The following is a 19,735-nucleotide window of genomic DNA, read 5'->3' as shown; positions in this document are numbered from 1 at the left end:
ATCTAAGCCAGGACAAAGTAAGGCATTGTGGATCTGGGCATAGGCAAAGTGGAATAGACAGAAATTACAAGTGGCCCGTGATACTGGCATAATAGTCACAGGCCACAATGTGGGTGATGGGTCAGGCAGATCCTGAGTGGTACTATGGTGGGAAAGTTAATGCACCAATTGCTGGAAGTGATGGGCTGAGCATGAGTCAAGCACCATGGATAGCTCTGAGGCAAGGGTGTTTACTGCCTCTAAGAATCTGAAGCAAATAAAGCCTTTTGAAAAAAAAAAAAAAATCAGAAGGCAGCCAGCCTGTCTGGACTGTACCACCTCTGAGGTGTACCATGAAAGATGGTACCCTGGATCTCAAAGTCATTACATGATTGCAGTCTTGAAGAATAATTTAAACTATTCTTATGGTCAGGGACAACATCACCCGTGTCTGAATAGCCTCACTCTGTTATATCAGGATTAAGAAGTAGGCATTTGAATGCATCCTAGTGGATTTCCTGGGCTATCTTATCATTTTGGAAGGCATCTAAATGAACCTTTGCCAACCCAGAGAATACCTCAAGCTTCATAAAACTCCTCACAATCCTTGTCACTCTAATGTCCCATATGAGGTTCTTGCTCCCTTGGAGTTCCAGATTCTGCTATTTTGCACCATAAATCCTTACATGGTCCACTTACTCTGTCCAGAGGGATCTCTTCTTGGTCCTCAGTCTTCAGACATTCTTGTCTACATTGAAGAGTAAATGAATAGAATTTAATAGTGAGAAAGAAATCGTCTAGACCCAAATAGCTCTTTGTGATTTGTACCATACTTTAAAGGGATAAACATTGCAGTACCTGATTAGAAAGAAGCATGAATGCTAAATTGCTTCCAGTTTTTGAGACCACCTAAGCATCTGTATAGCATGTTGATACGATATTACAAGGGCTATAATAATTTTTTTTTTTTTTTTTTTTTTGCGGTACGTGAGCCTCTCACTGTCGTGGCTTCTCCCGTCGCGGAGCACAGGCTCCGGACGCGCAGGCTCAGCGGCCATGGCTCACGGGCCCAGCCGCTCCGCAGCATGTGGGATCTTCCCGGACCGGGGCACGAACCCGTGTCCCCTGCATCGGCAGGCGGACTCTCAACCACTGCGCCACCAGGGAAGCCCTATAATAATATTTTATTACATTAAAAACTCACTACTATGCTCTGGTTTTCCTATTATGAAAAAAAAAATCCCCCTTTGGGTAAGTAAAGTTATGGAATCTTTGCCTGAAAGAAGCCTGCAGATAATCTTTAGTTTGTCCTTGTCTGTTTTTTATTGATGAAAACTGAGAACCAGAGACTGACCTGTCCACTGTCACATACTATTGTCTATGAAGTGTTGTAGTCAGATTTCCAAACACATAGAGGAAAAATTTGTGTGCACAGCCTTACATTTTAGAATTTTATTTTCAAACTTCATATGACTACTGATTTATTTGCTCTTTATTTTAAAATAAGTTCTCTTAACGTGAAATCTGATTTTCAGTCTTAATTACTTATTGAGAGGTCAGGGCTGCTTCTTATCCAAGTAGATTAAGTTTAAAATTATATATTTCAGTATTTTCATAATTGTGTTTATGAGATTGAAACATTATATTCTAGGAATTTTGGTTGTCATAAGTATGTTATATTCTGCACTGATGGGACCCAGCCAAACTGAAGTGCCATTTTATAAACTTCCCAAAGTTGCTAGAGACTGCAGAAAAGCAGGGCTTTGGTGAATTTTGGGAGGAAGGATGCTGCAAACCCCTAGAATCACCTAAGAATGAATCCCATAATAATAAAAAAAAATGTAAAGATAAAAATAGTTTAGGGCTTCCCTGGTGGCGCACTGGTTGAGAGTCCGCCTGCTGATGCAGGGGACACGGGTTCGTGCCCCGGTCTGGGAAGATCCCACATGCCGCGGAGCGGCTGGGCCCGGGAGCCATGGCCGCTGAGCCTGCGCGTCCGGAGCCTGTGCTCCGCAACGGGAGAGGCCACAGCAGTGAGAGGCCCGCGTACCGCAAAAAAAAAAAAAAAAAAAAAGTTTAAAAAATACTATGTGATGGGTCTGCAAAAACTGAATGAGAATCTGATTGAATCCTAATGGGGCCAGAAGTTTACTAGAATACAAAAAAGTAAAAGAAAGGAAAAATCAAAATATCCACAAAATTTGGGGTTTACTTAGGCATTTTCTTCTAATTTTTCTTCCTTTTGGAGGCAAGTAGGAATTTTTTAATACATAGGGAGGGCATGATAGCCATCTGCAAGGAAAAGGTCAGTCTTTGTTATATTATCCTTTTTTGTATTGTTCCAGAGGGAGGGAGGTTTTTTTTCCCCTCAAAGTTAGGAAGAAATTCTCTAGTTCCTGGACTTCAAATTGAATAATTGTGAATCTGTGAGTGATCTAAGCAGTACAGTTATTTGGCATTTCAGAAAATTGTCAAAGTGACAGTAGGAAGCATTTGTTTGGACTGAGAGTTGGAGGCATCAGCAAATCAAATTTTCGTTTCAAAATGTTTGGGATGGAGAAGAGGTTCTGGAGCTCCCAGCTGACTGGAATGTTAAGAGCTGTTTCAGTTAGTGGTTCTCAACTCTGCTAGACTCCACATCCCCTTCTTAAAACGTATTTTGGAGCACCTCCTTCGCTCTCCTGGAGTGAAATTCATAGATAACTGCTCTTACATGTAAATTTTTAAGAGTTGGCATAATGCCTCAGCTGTGTTAAGGGAGAAAGAGCAGGAAACTAATTTATATTATTTAAATGAGTAAATACTCAGGTACTAGAAAGAAGTAATAAAATAGAGATATATTTACAAATAAGGGTGGTTTAGCTGTAAATATGACTGCTATAAGACAGTGATATAGGTATGATGTGATGGCTACTTAAATACAATAAGTGATACTGTTTTTGATGTGATTTTTCTGAAGTGAACAACTTTTGATAAAGTTCCTAACAACACAAAGTACACCCTTTCCTGTATTCATATGGGAGTTGCATTCTTGGAAAATGGTATAGTAAAATGATGCGAAACACATTTTTTGTTTATATGTAAAATGGAGTTAGATTCTAGGCTCAGGTAATTAAAGTTTATTTTCCTACGTGACTGCATAGTGGAAAGTCTTTTCGAGTATGGGCCTGTTGTCCCACTCACTGCAGGACATCTAGCATCCTTAGCCCTTGCCCACTAGATATCAGTAGCACCTATTGCCATTTTGACAACCCAAAATCACTTCCATAGATTTAAAGAATGTATCTTAGGCAGTAGTGTCCCTGTTTAGAACTACTGTTTAGAACTACTGAGATGCTGAGTGTATGGGGTTCTCTGGGGGGGGATGTATTAGTACACTTCCCTCTTTCTCTCCTGCACTTCTCCCTCCCCGCAGCTTGTGCAGTGTATAGTAAAAGGAGATGGAAATAAAATGTGCTATTAAACATTTCCCCCCATAGCATGTATAGCCCTATAATATTCTATATCGTTTATTTATTATGTTTATTGCTTTTTATCTTTCTCCCCTTGCTGAAATGTAAGCCCTGCAAAGTTGGGCTTTTTTTGGTTCTTGCCTAGAACAGTGCCTGCATAGCTGTCTAAATATTTGTTGACTGAATTAAAGGGTACAACTTTAGCTTTGTTTTGTATTCCCAAGTGTATACTATATCACTATAATACTAAATTGCGTTTCTCAAACACACCACATTGCTTCAGAACTCTTTTGCGTGTGCTGTGCTCTCCGCCTAGAGTACTTATCTTTTTTTTCCTCCCCATTTCACCTAGCAAAATAATACTAGTCTTTCAGATTAATCATCCTTGCTGCTTAGATACCACCTCCCATTCCACCCCTAACTTCAGTTAATTGTATCTTCAGCTTTCTTTTTATCTTGTGTTCACTTTTATGGTTACACTTATCCTGTGTTAGAAGTGACAACTGTAACTTACTTACCTATCTGTTTCCTTTCTGTGCTGTGAATGAGTTGAGGGTAAGGGACTCTATCTTAACTCTGTTACCAGCACCTAGTAAATTAAATATATTCACATGTTGAATTTCAGCATGAAATAGGTTTTAAACTGAAGCTTTACAGAGCTCAAACATTCTGTTTTTTGGGTTGTGCTCCTTTCATCTCTTCCCTAAACCAGGATTTTCCCTGACAATGCTGAATGATCAACATTATGACAATTTTATCTTGAAGTTCCTAGTAGTTTGTGGAATAATTGACACATGAAATTTTGATTAATATGGCAACAACTAGTTTAAACATTCATTTCTCAGGGGTCAGAATTCCCCAGTGAGATTTGTAATATTCCAGTTTCTAAAGAACACGTGAATTAAATGAGAAAATAGATATGAAAATACTTTGTAAACTGTAACATACTAAACAAGTGTCAGGTATTATAAAAATATTTGTATTCTGTCTACCTTTTCTTTCTGATTTGGTGTATGGGTACGAGAACACTATAAATTGATTATTCCTTGCGACTTCCCTGGCAGTACAGTGGTTAAGACTCTGCGCTTCCACTGCAGAGGGCACAGGTTCGATCCCTGGTCAGGGAACCAAGATACCTCATGCCAAGGTGCAGCCAAAAAAAAAAAAAAAAAAAATTACTCCTTGAACTATATATTGGTATTTGTAACTGTGATTTTATATTGTCTGAGTCCATGGTTATACCTACGGTTATAATGCAAGTTAGTAATAAAAAGTGCACTAAGGATTACCTTACATATTTTTAACAGTTATTTTAAATCTCAAGTAATGAAAGTTTAGATTTCTAAGGTCAGCATTCAAATGCATATTTATTTCTTGCTAAGTACTTAGCTTGGTCTGAGAAAAAAGCTGCTATCGGGTGAGGAAAGGTATGTCTGAATAATTAGGCTTTAATCATGAATATGACTATAAATAACTGAGAAGAGCAGTAGTACATTTGTTAAGGCAATTATATTTTTTATACAAAAATAGGCTTTTCCTGAAATCAGTGTTTATATGGTTCATTTACAGTTTATAGGGGTTTTTCTTGTGTGTTATCTCATTTGATCCACACTCTGAGCTATGTGGTAACGTTACCATTTTATACTTGAAGAAACAGTCTCAAAATTTTATTTTTGCCCTATGTCACAAAGCTACCAAGTGGTAGAACTAGGTTTCAAACCCATCTTCTGATCCCAAGTCATATATTCTTTCTACCATTCAATGCCTGAATATGGTAGGATTAAAGAACATACTATTTTAATGAAATACACATAGAGCAAGATTTTAATGAAATAAAATAGTTTGATATTTTCTTATTTACGCTTAAACCCTCACTCTTCATTGTCTAATAAACCCATTGTTTCACTTCAGGTTTTAGAACTTCAGTTGAACAAATTTACTTCTTCTATTCTTTGTGTTAAATCCCATTCGTGGCAAGTCTGGGACTTAGTAATTTGGCATTCAGAACCTTTCCCGAAGAATTTTTTTCAAAAGGCAGGGTTTTAATTTACCCCAATCATGCGTAGTTTATTCAGAAGGGCAATTAGAGATTGTTCTGGTTTGCTTTTTCAGTATGTCTGACCAGTTTTCTGAGCTATCTCTAATTTATTAGAGATAATAAATTTTGTGCCACTAAAGAGGAATAAAAGGTAGGGCGAGCATATAAGCCCAGTTTGTCTCCAACACTCTTCATTTATGTGTTATTCTGTGACAAGTATTAGTAGTGCCCTCTTTCAGTCTTAAAATTATCCTGGTTTGGATGATAAATTTGAAGGTATATTCATTGTCTGTTTATTGTTATGTAACAAATTACTTAGCTGCTTAAAACAACATTTATTATCTCACAGTTTCTGTAGGTCAGGAATTCAGATGTGGCTTAGCTAATGCCTCTGCCCCAGAGTTCCTTGTGAGGTTGCAGTCAGGGTGTCAACAGGAGCCACGTTTCAAGCCTCAGTTGAGGGAGAATCCATTTCCAAGCTCACTCACAGGATTATTGGCAGGATTTAGTTCCATGTGGGCTGTTGAAACGAGGGCCTCAATCCCTTGCTGGCTCTTGGCCAGGGGCTCCCCTTAGTTCCATGCCATGTGGGGCTCTCCATAGGGCAACTTACAATATGGAAGCTGGCTTTTGACAGAGGGAGGGAGGGAGGGAGGGAGAGACAGACAGACAGACACAGACATGGACACAGAGAGAGAGAGAGCTCTGCAGTGACATCCTATCACCTTCACTGCTTTCTGCTTGCTAGAATCAAGTCACTACAACCAGTCTTCACTCAAGGGGAGACATCACAAATGGTCACCCTACTAAAAGGGAAATTGCTTCCACTTTAATAGTTCTCCACGGTGGAACGCAACTCATTACCTGTTTCTGTTTTCCTTCAAGAAGAAATTTGCTACAAGCTTCTCTTCTTTCTTTAATGTTTAGTACCTGTTCGTACATATGTACATTCAGCTCTACTAAATTCTAAATACTAAGTCACAAATTTGGTGTATACAAACTTTCTGCTTGAAAGGATTCATGTACATTTTTACATAATATAATTTGGAGGGGTGCTATTAAGCGTAAAAATGTAACAGTTTTTAATCTATACGTTTGTGGTGGCTTCTGCAGCTCTGAATGGGTACAGTAAGTTTAGAGCTAGGTTTCGAGGGCTTTCTAGGTCATTTGTTTGAAGCCTTGTGCCAAAAGGCAGAGGTCATAGTGTGACCCTGGCTAGCACTACTCTCCTTCATGGGCACAGACTGTACCCTGAGCTTTAGCTGGCTGCTTGGCACATTCACTGGATCGGTTGGGAGGATGGAGGATCACTGTGTGTACAAGCCCTTCCAGCTACCGGAAGCTACAGAGTAATTTAAAAGGGTATTAGTGTAATATTCCATTGTATATATGTGCCACATACAATGGAATATTACTCAGCCATAAAAAGAAACCAAATTGAGCTATTTGTAATGAGGTGGATAGACCTAGAGTCTGTCATACAGAGTGAAATAAGTCAGAAAGAGAAAGACAAATACCGTATGCTAACACATATATATGGAATTTAAGAAAAAAAATGTCATGAAGAACCTAGGGGTAAGACAGGAATAAAGACACAGACCTACTAGAGAATGGACTTGAGGATATGGGGAGGGGGAAGGGTAAGCTGTGACAAAGCGAGAGAGAGGCATGGACATATATACACTACCAAACGTAGGGTAGATAGCTAGTGGGAAGCAGCCGCATAGCACAGGGAGATCAGCTCAGTGCTTTGTGACCGCCTGGAGGGTTGGGATAGGGAGGGTGGGAGGGAGGGAGACGCAAGAGGGAAGAGGTATGGGAACATATGTATATGTATAACTGATTCACTTTGTTATAAAGCAGAAACTAACACACCATTGTAAAGCAATTATACTCCAATAAAGATGTAAAAAAAATCTTAAAAAAAATAATAAATATTTTCATCAAAAAAAAAAAGAATAAAAAAAAAATAAAAGGGTATTAGTGTTTTGAAGCGAGCGTGAAGCCACGTCTTGAAAGAACAGATCATCAGACACTCTCTTAACCTTTTGGCCTCTATGGGCAGGAGGGAGGAAGAAACTCCAGTGTTTGTCTTATTTCAGGGGTAAATTAGTGCCTAGATCAAACTGTCCCTCCCCAACATTCAGGATTAAGCTCTTTATCTCTGTTTACATTAACTACCACAAGAAGCCCAGGACTCTAGGGTCCTTCCTCATGCGCATGTGTCTCTGTCCATTTACTTTTCTATCCAGAACACTTGCCTCTCTCCCGCTTCTTTCACTGGGTTTCTGTTATCCTCACCCTCTTGTCTGAACATTTCCTTCATCTTTTTGTTTAGACTGAAACCAGGCTTTTCACCTCTTGACACCCTTTTCCTCAGCTTTCTCCTGCAGTCTTATCAGCTGTTGGCTCTTTTTCTTCCCATATCCCTCATATCTCTAGGCCTAGAAGTGGAGACAGAATTGCTCCTCATTGCTCTTTTCAGACCCCTCTCTTCCCTTTTCTCTAAACATTCCAGCTCTGAATCTCATCAGACTCTACCTTGTAGTCATCTATAGATCCCCTGGATCATTCCCCCTCATTTATTTAAGATTTTAGCTCCTAGCTCATGTTCACTTTTTCTAGCACTATTTCTGTGATAATTTATGGAAATTTCATTACCTATGTAGACAGTTTTTCTAAAACTCTAGACTTGCCCAATGATATATCCTCTGTGTTCCCTTGAGGTGTTTGTCCCCATGGTTATTTCCTAGACCTTGACGTTACCAATAACTAAAACCCCTTCATAATCTCTTCAGTTTTACAAATTCTGGTCACCACCTTCTGTCCTCCCAAACCACTCCTTCTACCCGAACACCTACAAGCCTTCGTCAATCCCCCTGTTACCTGCATGCCATTAATCCTACCGCTTTTTCATTGGTCTTCAATAGGCCTGTCATTATAATCTCAACTTTGCATATACCCTCAACTCAGCTGACCCATTCCTTTGGCTTTGTCATCCTTGCCTGGTTAAATCTAACTCTATTATTCATGTCTACTTCTGTATATTTTAATGTAGCTGGAGGAAAACACAGCCATGCTGACTGGTCTCACTTTAAATTCATAATCATGAACCTCAAGAAGGTTAGTGCTGCCTGGCAGTCCTGGTATATTTTCTGGCCCATGCTGTGTTTTATTCCTTCTGTTCTTCAGTCTCACACCCAACCCCACAATTTTAACTTTCAGAAAATAGAGATAATCAGAGAGAATGTCCACAAGCTCTCATCACCGTATCCACCTAATTTATTGCCTCTGACTGTTGTACTTTCCATGTTCTACTTGGTCAGTAAATCCACTTCCCTCTCAATTATTATGAACGTTGTTCCAGAAGTTCTCCCCCTACCCCAGTGCAGCATGTTTTTCTTTATCAAAACAAAACAAAAACTTCCGTCGATCAATAAGTATGCTTTAATTTATTCCGGCTTTAAAAAAAAAAAAAAAAGCTCTCCTGACTTCGCTTGTCCCTCTAGCTCTTACTCTCTTTCTTCACTCCCCTTTACAGTGAAACTCCTTGAAAGAGCTGTCTGTGTGTACTTTCTCTAATTCCTCTTTTCCCATTCTCTCTTAAACCCTTGCCAAGCAGGCTTTGACCCCACCACTCTGCCCACACTTGTTGTCAAGATCACCGATGACCTCCATGTTCCTAAGTCTAATGGTCAGGTCTTAGTTATTATCTTATGCTACACATCTGTAGCATTTGGCATATTTGATTACTCCCTCCTTGAAACCTTACCCTATCTGGCTTCTCAGATTTCCTCCCACCATACTGGCTGCTTGTTCAGATGCTCCAGAGTTCAGTCTTCAGGCCTTGCCTTATCATGGTTATTCCCTAAGTGAACTTATCCTGTGTATAATCTGTCAACTCCCTAATTTGTATCTCCCACCCACAACTCTCTCCTAAACTCTAGACATATTCAACTGCTAACTTGACATTCTCACTTGGGTGGCTAATAAAATTCTCAGTCCTAACATGTCCAAAACTGAACTTTTGATCTTCTCGCTCAAACCTGCATCTCCCACAGTCTTCCTCATCTCATTAACTGACAACTCAGTCTGACTTTCTAGGTGCTCAGGCAAAAACTTTAAGTGTAATCCTTGGCTTGTCTATTCTTTCACACTCCACATCTACTCTGACAGCATATCCAGTTTGATAGTCATTTCAGCTTTAACATTTATCAGGAATCTGAGTGACTCTTACTACCTCCAGAACTCTTGCCCTAGTCCAGGCTTCCATCATCTCTCTGAAGTGACAGCATTTCTAATTATTGAATAGCCTCCTCCCTAGTCTCCCTGCTTTGTTCCCTAGCCCCCTCCACACATTTGTCTGTTTCTAAAGTTGCAACCAGAGCAGTCCTTTTAAAACAAGTCAGTTCATGTCTCTACTTTCTCAAAACTCTCTAATGGCTTCCCAACTCACACCATAAAAATAAAAATCCTTACAATGACCAACAAGGGTCTATACCAGTGTTGTCCAGTGGAAAAATAATGCCAACCACATATGTAATTAAAAATTTTCCAGCAACCATGCTATACAAGTAAAAAGAAAACATGAAATTAATTTCAATATATCTAATTTAAACCAGTATATCCAAATATTATTTCAACATGTAATCAGTGTAATGAATTATCAGTGAAATTGTTTTACTTTTTTATATCAAGTCTTCAAAAATCTGGTGTGTATTTTACACAATTTTGATAACAAATTTTGGTTGGAAATACTTGATTTGTATTTTGTTTGGAAATACTTGATCAGTATTTAGGTTTCATGAAATTTACAGTTGAAAGTAAATTTACATACTTAAGTAATTCACAACATTCTTAGAAGTTTTCTAATAACTGAATCCAGTATTGGTTTTTAAATTTTAATTTTAATTAAAGTTTAAAAATTTTAAATTCAGTTTCTAGGCACATTGCAAATGCCCAACAGCCATATGAGACTAGTGGCTATCATATTGGACACCGCAGCTCTTTACCATCTGGCCACTCTTCTCTGACCTCATCTCCTACTGTTTTCTCCTTTGCTCATTCTGCTCCCAGGTCTGCTGTAATGACCTGTTCTTTGATCCCAGCAGACACTTAACATTTCAGAGCCTTTGCATTTGTTGTTCTCTTTGCTTAAAAAGCTTTGCTCCCAGGTAGCTGCATGACTTACTCCTTGACCTTTTTCAGGTCTTTGCTCAAGTGTCACCTTTTAAAGAAATTATCTCTGACCAACTTATTTAATATCTGCACCAATTGCCTTCTCTCTCAAAGTCATATATTTCCAGGCTGCCTTTTGAAAGACGAGAGAAGAGGGCTGAAAGGGGAGAGACTGATCTACAAAAGGAAAGCAGTGAAATATGAGAAGTGTCCCATACAAACAACTAAGTAAATTTGTTAAGCAAAAGCATAAGAGTAAAATCAGATTGAACAAGTGACTATATCCTCTCAGCTTGCTGCTACCTAGGCAGCTCAGAGGATCATTTTTTGTACATAGGACTGACCCCTTTATAGATGTAAGCTCTTTAAGTGCACTGTTCTGCCTTCACATCCTCTTGTATTTTCTTTGGCACCTAGCATAGAACTTTGACCAAAAGGCAATCTGAACACTTCAATTATTGGCTGCCCATTGATTAGCCTTTTGTGTTTTATATTCTGTGGTTGCCTTTCTACCTTCCTCCCTTCTTTTTCAGTGCCAGCAACTGGTATACTTGCTGATGGTATTTGTGTGTTGGCTTCACATGCCTTATGGCTGTGGTTGTGACCCTGATTCTTTCCTTGTCTGTTCTCATGCACTCTTATTCATTTTCCAAAACCAACTCCTCTAAGAAATCTTCACTATGTATTCTTCTGTTTTATATTCTAGTAGGGAATATAAACATGTAAACACAGTTACAAGAGAATATGAATTCTTGAGGGGAGGGACCATGCCTTACTTTTTTTTTGGCCTTTAATGCCTTCCTCAGTGCCTTGCGTGTACTAGGTACGCAGTGCTTGTTAAATTGAATGAACCAGGCATAGAGCAATAGAGTTGCTATTAATGGGAGAAATTTATGTTGTTTAAAATAAGGTCTTAAACCCAAGTACCTTTTTAAAAACCACATTGAGAGGCAAGAGATGTAGAGCTGTGGGAGAGTGTGTGGAGAGAAACAATAAAATCAGAATCTTTCCTTACATAGGAGGAGTCTAAGAGTCTGAAGTTCTCAGAACTTACCATGTTGGAAAGTCAGGAAAGCACATGTGCTCAAATGGAGTGAGAAGACATATCTGTTTGTATTATAGGAATACTGTTTTCTGTTTTACCCTGGATTTTGCTCTTGTGTATATTGTTTCTTGATATATTTGTACAGTTGTTTGCATCCCTACTTAACATTTGACAGTCTGACATCTGGGTAAAGATCAGCCCTCATTTGTTAACCAGGGGATTGAGAGAGATAATTAAGAGTCCTTCTAACTCTGTGATTCTGTTATTTTGAGGAAACCAGACCCCGTTAGCAAATACTTAATGGTACCCTATTAGGCACAAGAATTTTCATCAGTTTGGCTTATTTGCTGCCAGTTTGTTCTTTATAAATGGAGTATGTATTAAAAGTGGGTACTTGAGTTGCCTACAAGGGTATTTTGGTTGCAAGCTCATAATGTGAAAATACACTTTGATTTTGGATTAGCTATATTGTCAGGAAATTTGAGTTTATAGAATTTTTTCCAGAGTTATTTTTGGAGATTCAGAATTTTAAGCTGGCACTGTGTCTTAGCAGTTAACTCTTTTCTGATCAGGGGTTCTGGGTAAACTGGAAAAGTATTTCTTCCTCTCTATAATAATTTATTGCTAATGGGTCATAGTACATGAGCAGCATATTCCAGCAGGCATCAGGAAGAAACAGCAAGGGACAAAAATTCTTTTTTCCTGGTTCTTAAACATGTTCTTTGTTTTAAATAATGTTAAGTATTGAAAATTAAATATAAAAAATAAGTATGCCCCCCAAATAAGTATTACAAGAAATAACAGTGCAAACCCTACAAATAAAAGGAGGTAAGTGTCTCCCCTGCTCTTCATATTCTAACTCTCCCTCTTCTGCCCAGCTTTAGCCAGTTCAGACTGGGTAGCTCTTTTGGACCTGATAAATCACCCTAATTCTTAATTTTTTTTCCCTCACAGGAAGCGTGACAACTCCTTTATATTCGTTTTTATTTTTTGCATATGTCTGCTTCCTAGCAGTATAGCTCTCCTCTGCATCACTTTGAGAGTCTTCCTCTTGCACCAAGACTGCCCTTCATAAACTGTTCATGAAGTCCTTACCCTTTTTTCCTTGCTGAGAATCAGATTTTCCCTCCCTTTAGTGGGTATAAACAGAAGCAACCTTCCCATGTTTTTTTCGTGTGTAGGTGACATCCAACAGTTAATTAAGAAACTTAGCTTGCTTCTCAATACTTAACGCCCAGTTCTTCCATGGCAGAGCTTGCAGGGCTCACTGCAAAGGTCCCACTGTCTAGTTATGTTTTTAGTGAGAACCGGGTATCTCTTTCTTCCCCATCTTATGTTTTATCTTGTCACAAGATTTTCTCAGATAGATTTAATTATAATAAGTATTTATAAAAATTCTAATGCTTCTACCTTAAGTTAGATTATATAGCTGTTTGATGTTATGGGTGATACTGTGAATTTGTGATTTGCACGGCTTCAGATGTCATAATTTTTCCCCCCACTTTCTAGGAAGTAACAGCTAGCAGTCGCCACTATGTTGACAGGCTATTTGACCCTGATCCCCAGAAAGTTCTACAAGGTGTCATGTAAGTAGTATGTATTTAAGAGTCTATCAAAAAGTCTTGTTTGTTTCATGTTTGAATCTGTCAAGTATTATAATTCTGAAAATGCAGGGTTGTAACTTTTTTCTTCTGTTTTGGAAAGACCCCTTGACATTCATGACTTTAATATGGTACTATAAAGAATTGTCTGTTGGATAGTTAACTGACATGGTTAGCTTCATTTTTTGTAGAATACTTGTTTTACATTTTAAAAAATGTTTACTTTGGAGAATGCTTTTGTGACTTCAATATCCAGCAAAAGCAAGAGAGTAAAATTGATTATCTTTGATAATCGGAAAGGGGGTGGGAGAATAGGTCACCAGGGTTTTGGGCTTCTTGTTTTGCTTTGTTTTTGGTTAACTCATTGACTGTCTTTAAGGTTTGAATTTCCTAGTGATGTTCTAAATACAAGAATTTAGAAAGCAGTCATTAGAAAATTTAAATAAACTTTTTTTTTCCACATTTTAAATAAACTCTTGATAACCTAAATGCCCTTCATGTTCTCCACAATTGCCTCATGTTTAATGAGAGGAAATATTTTTAAGCAACATACCCGAGGTGATTATTCTTAAAAAAAAGTGGGACAAGTGCGATAAGATTGCAAATGATTGAAAGATGAATTCTCTCTCCTAAGAGCAGATTTTCATGCTCTTATCACATTACTTGTAAGAAAGAAGGTCTAGCCTAAGGCGACTGACTCATAGGGTTGGGAAACACGGAGCACCCATAGGGCTGAGCTGTGTCCTGGGGAAGGAGGACCCAAAAAAGGTCAGGATGAGATATTTGGGATAGCAGTAGGGGCACAAATGAGTCCCTTTCTCCTTAACCCTGTTAGTGTTATCAGCAAGATAACATCTTTAGTTTAACTCTTGCTCAACCATGGCAAGGCTAGGATGCGTCCCAATTCCAAAAAAAAAAAAAAAAGCTCTATAGCAGGGACGTCTTTCTTGAGAGTGTGTATTTGTAAAGTAGAGGCAAGATAAGTAAGGCTGCTTGACTCTTCAAACTGAGCTAGTAGGGAAGGTGAGGAGCTGGATGGAGATCCACCTGGGAAACTCGACACCTTCTCTTCACATCTTCTCAGTTTACAGAAACAGGAGATGATATTTCTTGTTTTCTCATTATGTTAACTTTGCCTTTGTCCCCTTAACTGGGAGACTATAATGATTTAATCAGCGCCTTTAAGTCTAGTTTGATTAATACCAGGAAAAGTGGTATTAAATCTGTCTCTTAAATAAATCAGTTTGGGTTGTACCTACACACACAAATTAGTGGAAGAGATAGGTTTAATTTGACATTCTTTCTTGGACAGGCAGACACTCCCCCACACAAAGCTAGACACAGCTTTGTATATTGCTAATCCTAGAGATCACTTAAGATTCCTCAATAAATAGTTCCGCTGGAAATGTCAGACTCATTAAGTATTCAGTAAATGATATAAGATGATGTTATTGTTGTTGTTGTTTTCATTATTACTGCTTCTGTGGCAGTTTAGGAGAAAAGCTAAATTTCTCAGTCAAGGATTCTGCGTGAAAGACTTGTATCTTGAGTCATATCTGATGTGAGTAGCTGATTCAAGTGTTGTCACTGTTAGAAATTTCTCATTTACCAAAAAACACTGTAGCTTTTTTAAAGGTGATTAAATATCAAATAAGGCATAAAAAACACTGGGAAGGGTTTCCCTGGTGGCGCAGTGGTTGAGAGTCCGCCTGCCGATGCAGGGGACACGGGTTCGTGCCCCGGTCCGGGAAGATCCCACATGCTGCGGAGCGGCTGGGCCCGTGAGCCATGGCCATTGAGCCTGCACGTCCGGAGCCTGTGCTCCGCAATGGGAGAGGCCACAACAGTGAGAGGCCCGCGTACTGCAAAAAAAAAAACACTGGGAAGAGTGTCTTATTTCAAACTAGCTACGGTATAGTTTGATAGACTTAGTGCCTCTTAAAAAATTATCAAGTCTAAGACACTTAGCTGTCAGCTAAGAAGATAAGAAAGGTTTGTGTAGAGGGATAGTGGAGTAGAAAGAGCATGGGCTTTCAAGTTGGACAACGGTAGGTTGGATACCTGGTTCTGATACTTCCTAGTAGAGTCCTTTCCTAGTACAGTGCTTGGGCAGGTTATTTGATTTCTTTGAGCGTCAACTTTATCATCTGTAAAGAGAGAGTAATACTGCCCATCTTGCCAAGTGATTAAGAATTAAGACAGAAATATAACATTCGGTGCCTGGTATGTTGTGGATGCCCACAAATTGGTACTTAAATGGTTAGTAGTTATTGACCCTAATTTAAAACAACTTCAAAAATAAGGTGATTCTTTTCAAAGAAGAGAAAGAAAAGCTAAAAAAATGTCAAAGAGATAAAACAATTCCCACCGAAGGAGAAGAAGAGGGAGAGGAGCTAGAATTCTTGATTCAGACAAGAAAATCTGAGTGATAACACGTTCCAGTAAATGTGATTGCTACTTAAAATACTAAAATCTATTTAGAGTTTGAAACGGACAGATCACCCAAAATCTTTTCACTTTATGGCCTTCTGGGGGCGTGTGTAGTATGATTTGATAAAGCTTTCTTTACCGCAGAGAGAAAAAATTATCCTTTCTGACTTAATTCTTTCCTGAATTTTGTTACTGTCTGAAGATTAATTGTACGTAGTCAATTGAATGAAAAATGAGTTAAATTTTTAACATTTACTTTTAAGTAACCTTGTCTAATACAAGAATAATACAATATTGATAGAGGAAAAGGGGGAGCCAAAATGATGTTTAGGAAAAGAGAATTGACCAATTCTTTTCTTTTATTTAATATACATTACACAGCCACCGTTGAGTCAGTCATACAGAGACCATTACTAGACCAAAAGAGGCAGGTAGAAGGAAGGTGGCCACAGAGTGTAAACAACCAAAGGTAGCCTTCTGGTTTTAGGGAAGGAAAAGACAGAGGCTGAAGTAACCAGCTTTGAATCCAAAATATCCAATTCGAAGGACATAAAAAAGAATTGATGACTAGCTTTAGCTATGAGACAACCAGAGCTCTATCATTTTTCTAGCAATATTAGTCTGATTTTTCACTAGCAGGAAAAACAAAATCGAAGAAATTAAAGATGAATAATAACTTTTCATCAAGGCCTCTAACTAATCTACTCAGCTGAGTTAGAGCCATAGCCCTATGCATAAATATAGGGAACTTCTTTGTAGATAACCCATGTTGTGAAGGACTGTTTTACCTAGTCAGTGAGTATGCCTTTGAAGAATACTATTAAACATCAGAACTGCTTAAGTTTAATTGTTAAAGAATGAGGAGTTATCCTAGAGACAACTTTTTTGTTTATAGTACAATATTTAGCATAAATTTGAATGGTCCTATTATACTAAAGGTTTGAAAACAGAATTAGGTCCTGAAAAGCAAGTTTTCAAATGTGTAACTGAGTAGTTAATGGAGTAAGATAGGAGTCAGATATGAGCAGAGAGAACACGGCAATCAGCTGTGTAGGTCATAAACTACAGCCTTTGCAACTACAACAGAGAGTAGGTACATCAGATAAACTATACCGTATTGCAAATTTTCAGCTTCCTCTAGTGTGGTGATCTGCGTGTGACTTTAAAAAAACAATTACAGGATGTTTTTGGTGAAGTTACTCTGGTATTAGCTCAACCATGTTAAATTTCATAGTTGCAGAAGAATAACTGTTGAAATGTTTTTGTAGACCTTGAGTTAAAGCTGCTTAAATATTGTGCTTTTTTTTTTTTTTAACATACCTAAATTAGAGCACCTGAATCTGGTTTTGACGTTAGTGATTCTCCGTGAAAAAAATAAACAGATATCCCCCTGTGGCCTTACATTGATATTCCCTATGTTGAAAGGCAAAAGATGATATAAGCAAATGTGGCTGGCTTTGTAGTTTCAAAGTTGAATCAAACTAGAAAACTAGATTGGCTCTTTCTGGTAAACTAAGGCAGGCAGTTGTGGATACTGTAGAATTGTGTGCTTTTCACCAAGTATCAATTTTTAAAAAGTGTCTTCTGAAGTATTTTAATATACTGATGAAATAAGTTCATTTTGGTAATGGTTTTGGTACTTCATTCTCTGGTTCCAAGCAAATATGTACCTCTGGTTTCAGTAGAATATAGGCACTTTCCATTTTCTTGCATGTCCTAAAGATATGAGCTCCCATAAAATGAAGCCTCTGGCTTTTGGAAATTTTAAATTAAGGATAAGTTTTAGGCTAATTCAAAAGAAATGTCCTGTTAGTTACTTTCAAAAGTGTTACAGGTAAACATAAGTGAAGATGACCTTAATACCAAATGAAATGGAGTGATTCTGAGAGTTACTTGTTTAAAACTTTGTATTCTGAGACAGGTTAGTCTGCTTAAAAGGGTAGCAAGATTTTCCAGAAATTGTTAGATCAGATTGACATAGTTTTGTGTACAGATATATAAGCTGTTTATATATGTATGTGATACTAACTTTGAACATCAAAAATAGCTTAATATTTGTATGCATATCTGTATATATATCTTTTCATATTTATAAGCCACTTAACTGTATGCTTCCATATTCATAATGTTCTAACACATTTCTGATGTTCTTTGGAATGATTACATATATTAAAAATATTTATTAATGTACTGTAAAAATATTTTACATTTATTAGTGCAGTTATTACATTGCACTTTTCATTTTTGGAGAATGTAAGGTGATTTGTAATCACCTGATAACTCTGATAAAACAGAGTTAAGTACAACTCCTAAACTAGTGTTTATAAAAATCGGAACTGTATCTGACGCTACCCTACATTCCAGAAATCTACACCTCAGGGTAATTTGTTGATAAGAATGAACTAAATTACTGTCAATTCTCAGTTCTGTTCAATTTATACATATAGTAGGTGCACAATAGTTGCCTAAGTTGACTTGAAATGAAGTTCACTGTAAATCTCTTAAGTACCTGCTGAATCAAAGCCTTATGTTAAAAGTAACTTTAGTTTGAATAATAGATCATCATTATCCACTTCTTTTAAAATTGGCAATTCACATATGATGACGGTGATTTTGATTGGAATATGAATAATCTCATTCCTTAACCATGCTGGATATTAGAAACTTATTGTACTTGGATGTTTGGTTGTTACATTTTCCAAAAAGAACATCATAATAATTATTATTACAGCGTCAGAGCAGTGATTAAGTTTGTAATTTTCCAAGTCCAAATAATTTTGTTAAGTTGTTTACCCTGTTGCCTTATTATAGCTACCCACAAATACATATTTCTTCCTTATGTCTTATGAAAAGTGAGTTTTCATAAGTAGGTCAGGCGTTAGACTGTACTTTTCCATATCTACTGTACTTTTTGGCTACTTCATGCCAATTAGACCAAGAATGAATGTGTAGTATTCCAAATAAGAGCTGCTTCAGGTAAGTGAAGAGTCATACTGGTTCAAAATGAAAATGACATCATTGATCTTTAGCTTCTGGCCCCAGCCTTCAATGACTTTAAAGATACTTTTCTATTTTTAGATGATAATTAGGTTTTCAGTTAAAATTTATGCTGTCTTGACTGTTTAGGAATAATATGCTCATACCTGATTGACTTAGACTTTGTTTCTCCAACAGGTCTAGGTTCCAATTATTATTTTTTTTACTTTTCCTACTATTTTAATGACAAAGTGTGGTGTTTACTTTCTCTCTTGGTTTTGATCACAAATCATAATACTCTGATTTAGACATATGCTGTAGTAGGCACTGGACATCTCGTTTTTATATTCAAGACCTTTTTCTCTACCACACTAAAAATTAAACTCCTTCAGAGCAAAGAAAGGAAGTAGAAAGGTTAACCTCCATGTAAAAGTGGGTGCATTTTGAGTCCATTTATTACTGGGCAAATTTAAGGTTCTAGCTAGATTTTAGCTGAAAATGTTCTCTGCCAAATGCATTTTTGTAACATCTTAATATCGACTCCTCTGTTCCCATCCTCAAGGAGTAGACTATCCCCAAGGCTTACATTTTAGCTTTTCTACCCAGATATTCTTATCTCATCTCAAAGATAATTCAGTATGTATAAATTCAAGATAGATCCTTGTCTTGCTAAGGGATTTATTCTCCAAACTTCCTAGTGTTCTCTGCACCCAGGCACCCAGACTTGAAGTAGTCACTCAAGACATGTCACATATCACATTTCCTGTACCTGTCAAACCTATCAAATCATCTTGTTAGCTGCTTCCTTAAAATGTCCTCTCTGTTAATGGTTCCTATGCTGCTACTTAGTCTCATATAACCAGATACCTGGATGGATTGAGTAGTTTTTTAAACAAACATTTATTGAGTGCCTGTCAGGTGCTAGGTAGGCATTGTGCTAGTATGGGAGTATATAAGAGTGAATAATTAGTCACTGCTCTGGGAGATCCAAAAGTCTAATGCAGGAGTCAGATAACTAAAGAGACAGTTCACTGTA

At 37.7% G+C, this 19,735-nt stretch overlaps 1 protein-coding gene across 6 annotated transcripts in view; it reads left to right on the top strand.

Moving 5' to 3' along the window:
- The window catches only part of ARMC8 (armadillo repeat containing 8), a 106,858-nt gene that overhangs the window by 8,016 nt on the left and 79,107 nt on the right, over window positions 1-19,735 (top strand). For 5 of the 6 annotated variants that reach the window (XM_022582582.3, XM_089911105.1, XM_089911104.1 and 2 more), the window contains exon 2: window positions 13,202-13,278. The exons of the other annotated variant lie outside the window; for it this stretch is intronic. In XM_022582582.3, coding sequence (XP_022438290.1) covers window positions 13,202-13,278 — 77 coding nt within the window. The remainder of the gene's footprint in view (window positions 1-13,201; window positions 13,279-19,735) is intronic. 6 annotated transcript variants of the gene reach the window in all.

This window comes from Delphinapterus leucas, chromosome 4, assembly GCF_059928025.1.
Source record: "Delphinapterus leucas isolate spDelLeu-1000000601 "Yukka" chromosome 4, BTC_Dleu_Yukka2, whole genome shotgun sequence".
Lineage (NCBI taxonomy): Eukaryota > Metazoa > Chordata > Mammalia > Artiodactyla > Monodontidae > Delphinapterus > Delphinapterus leucas.
This window is presented reverse-complemented; position numbering and strand designations above follow the sequence as displayed.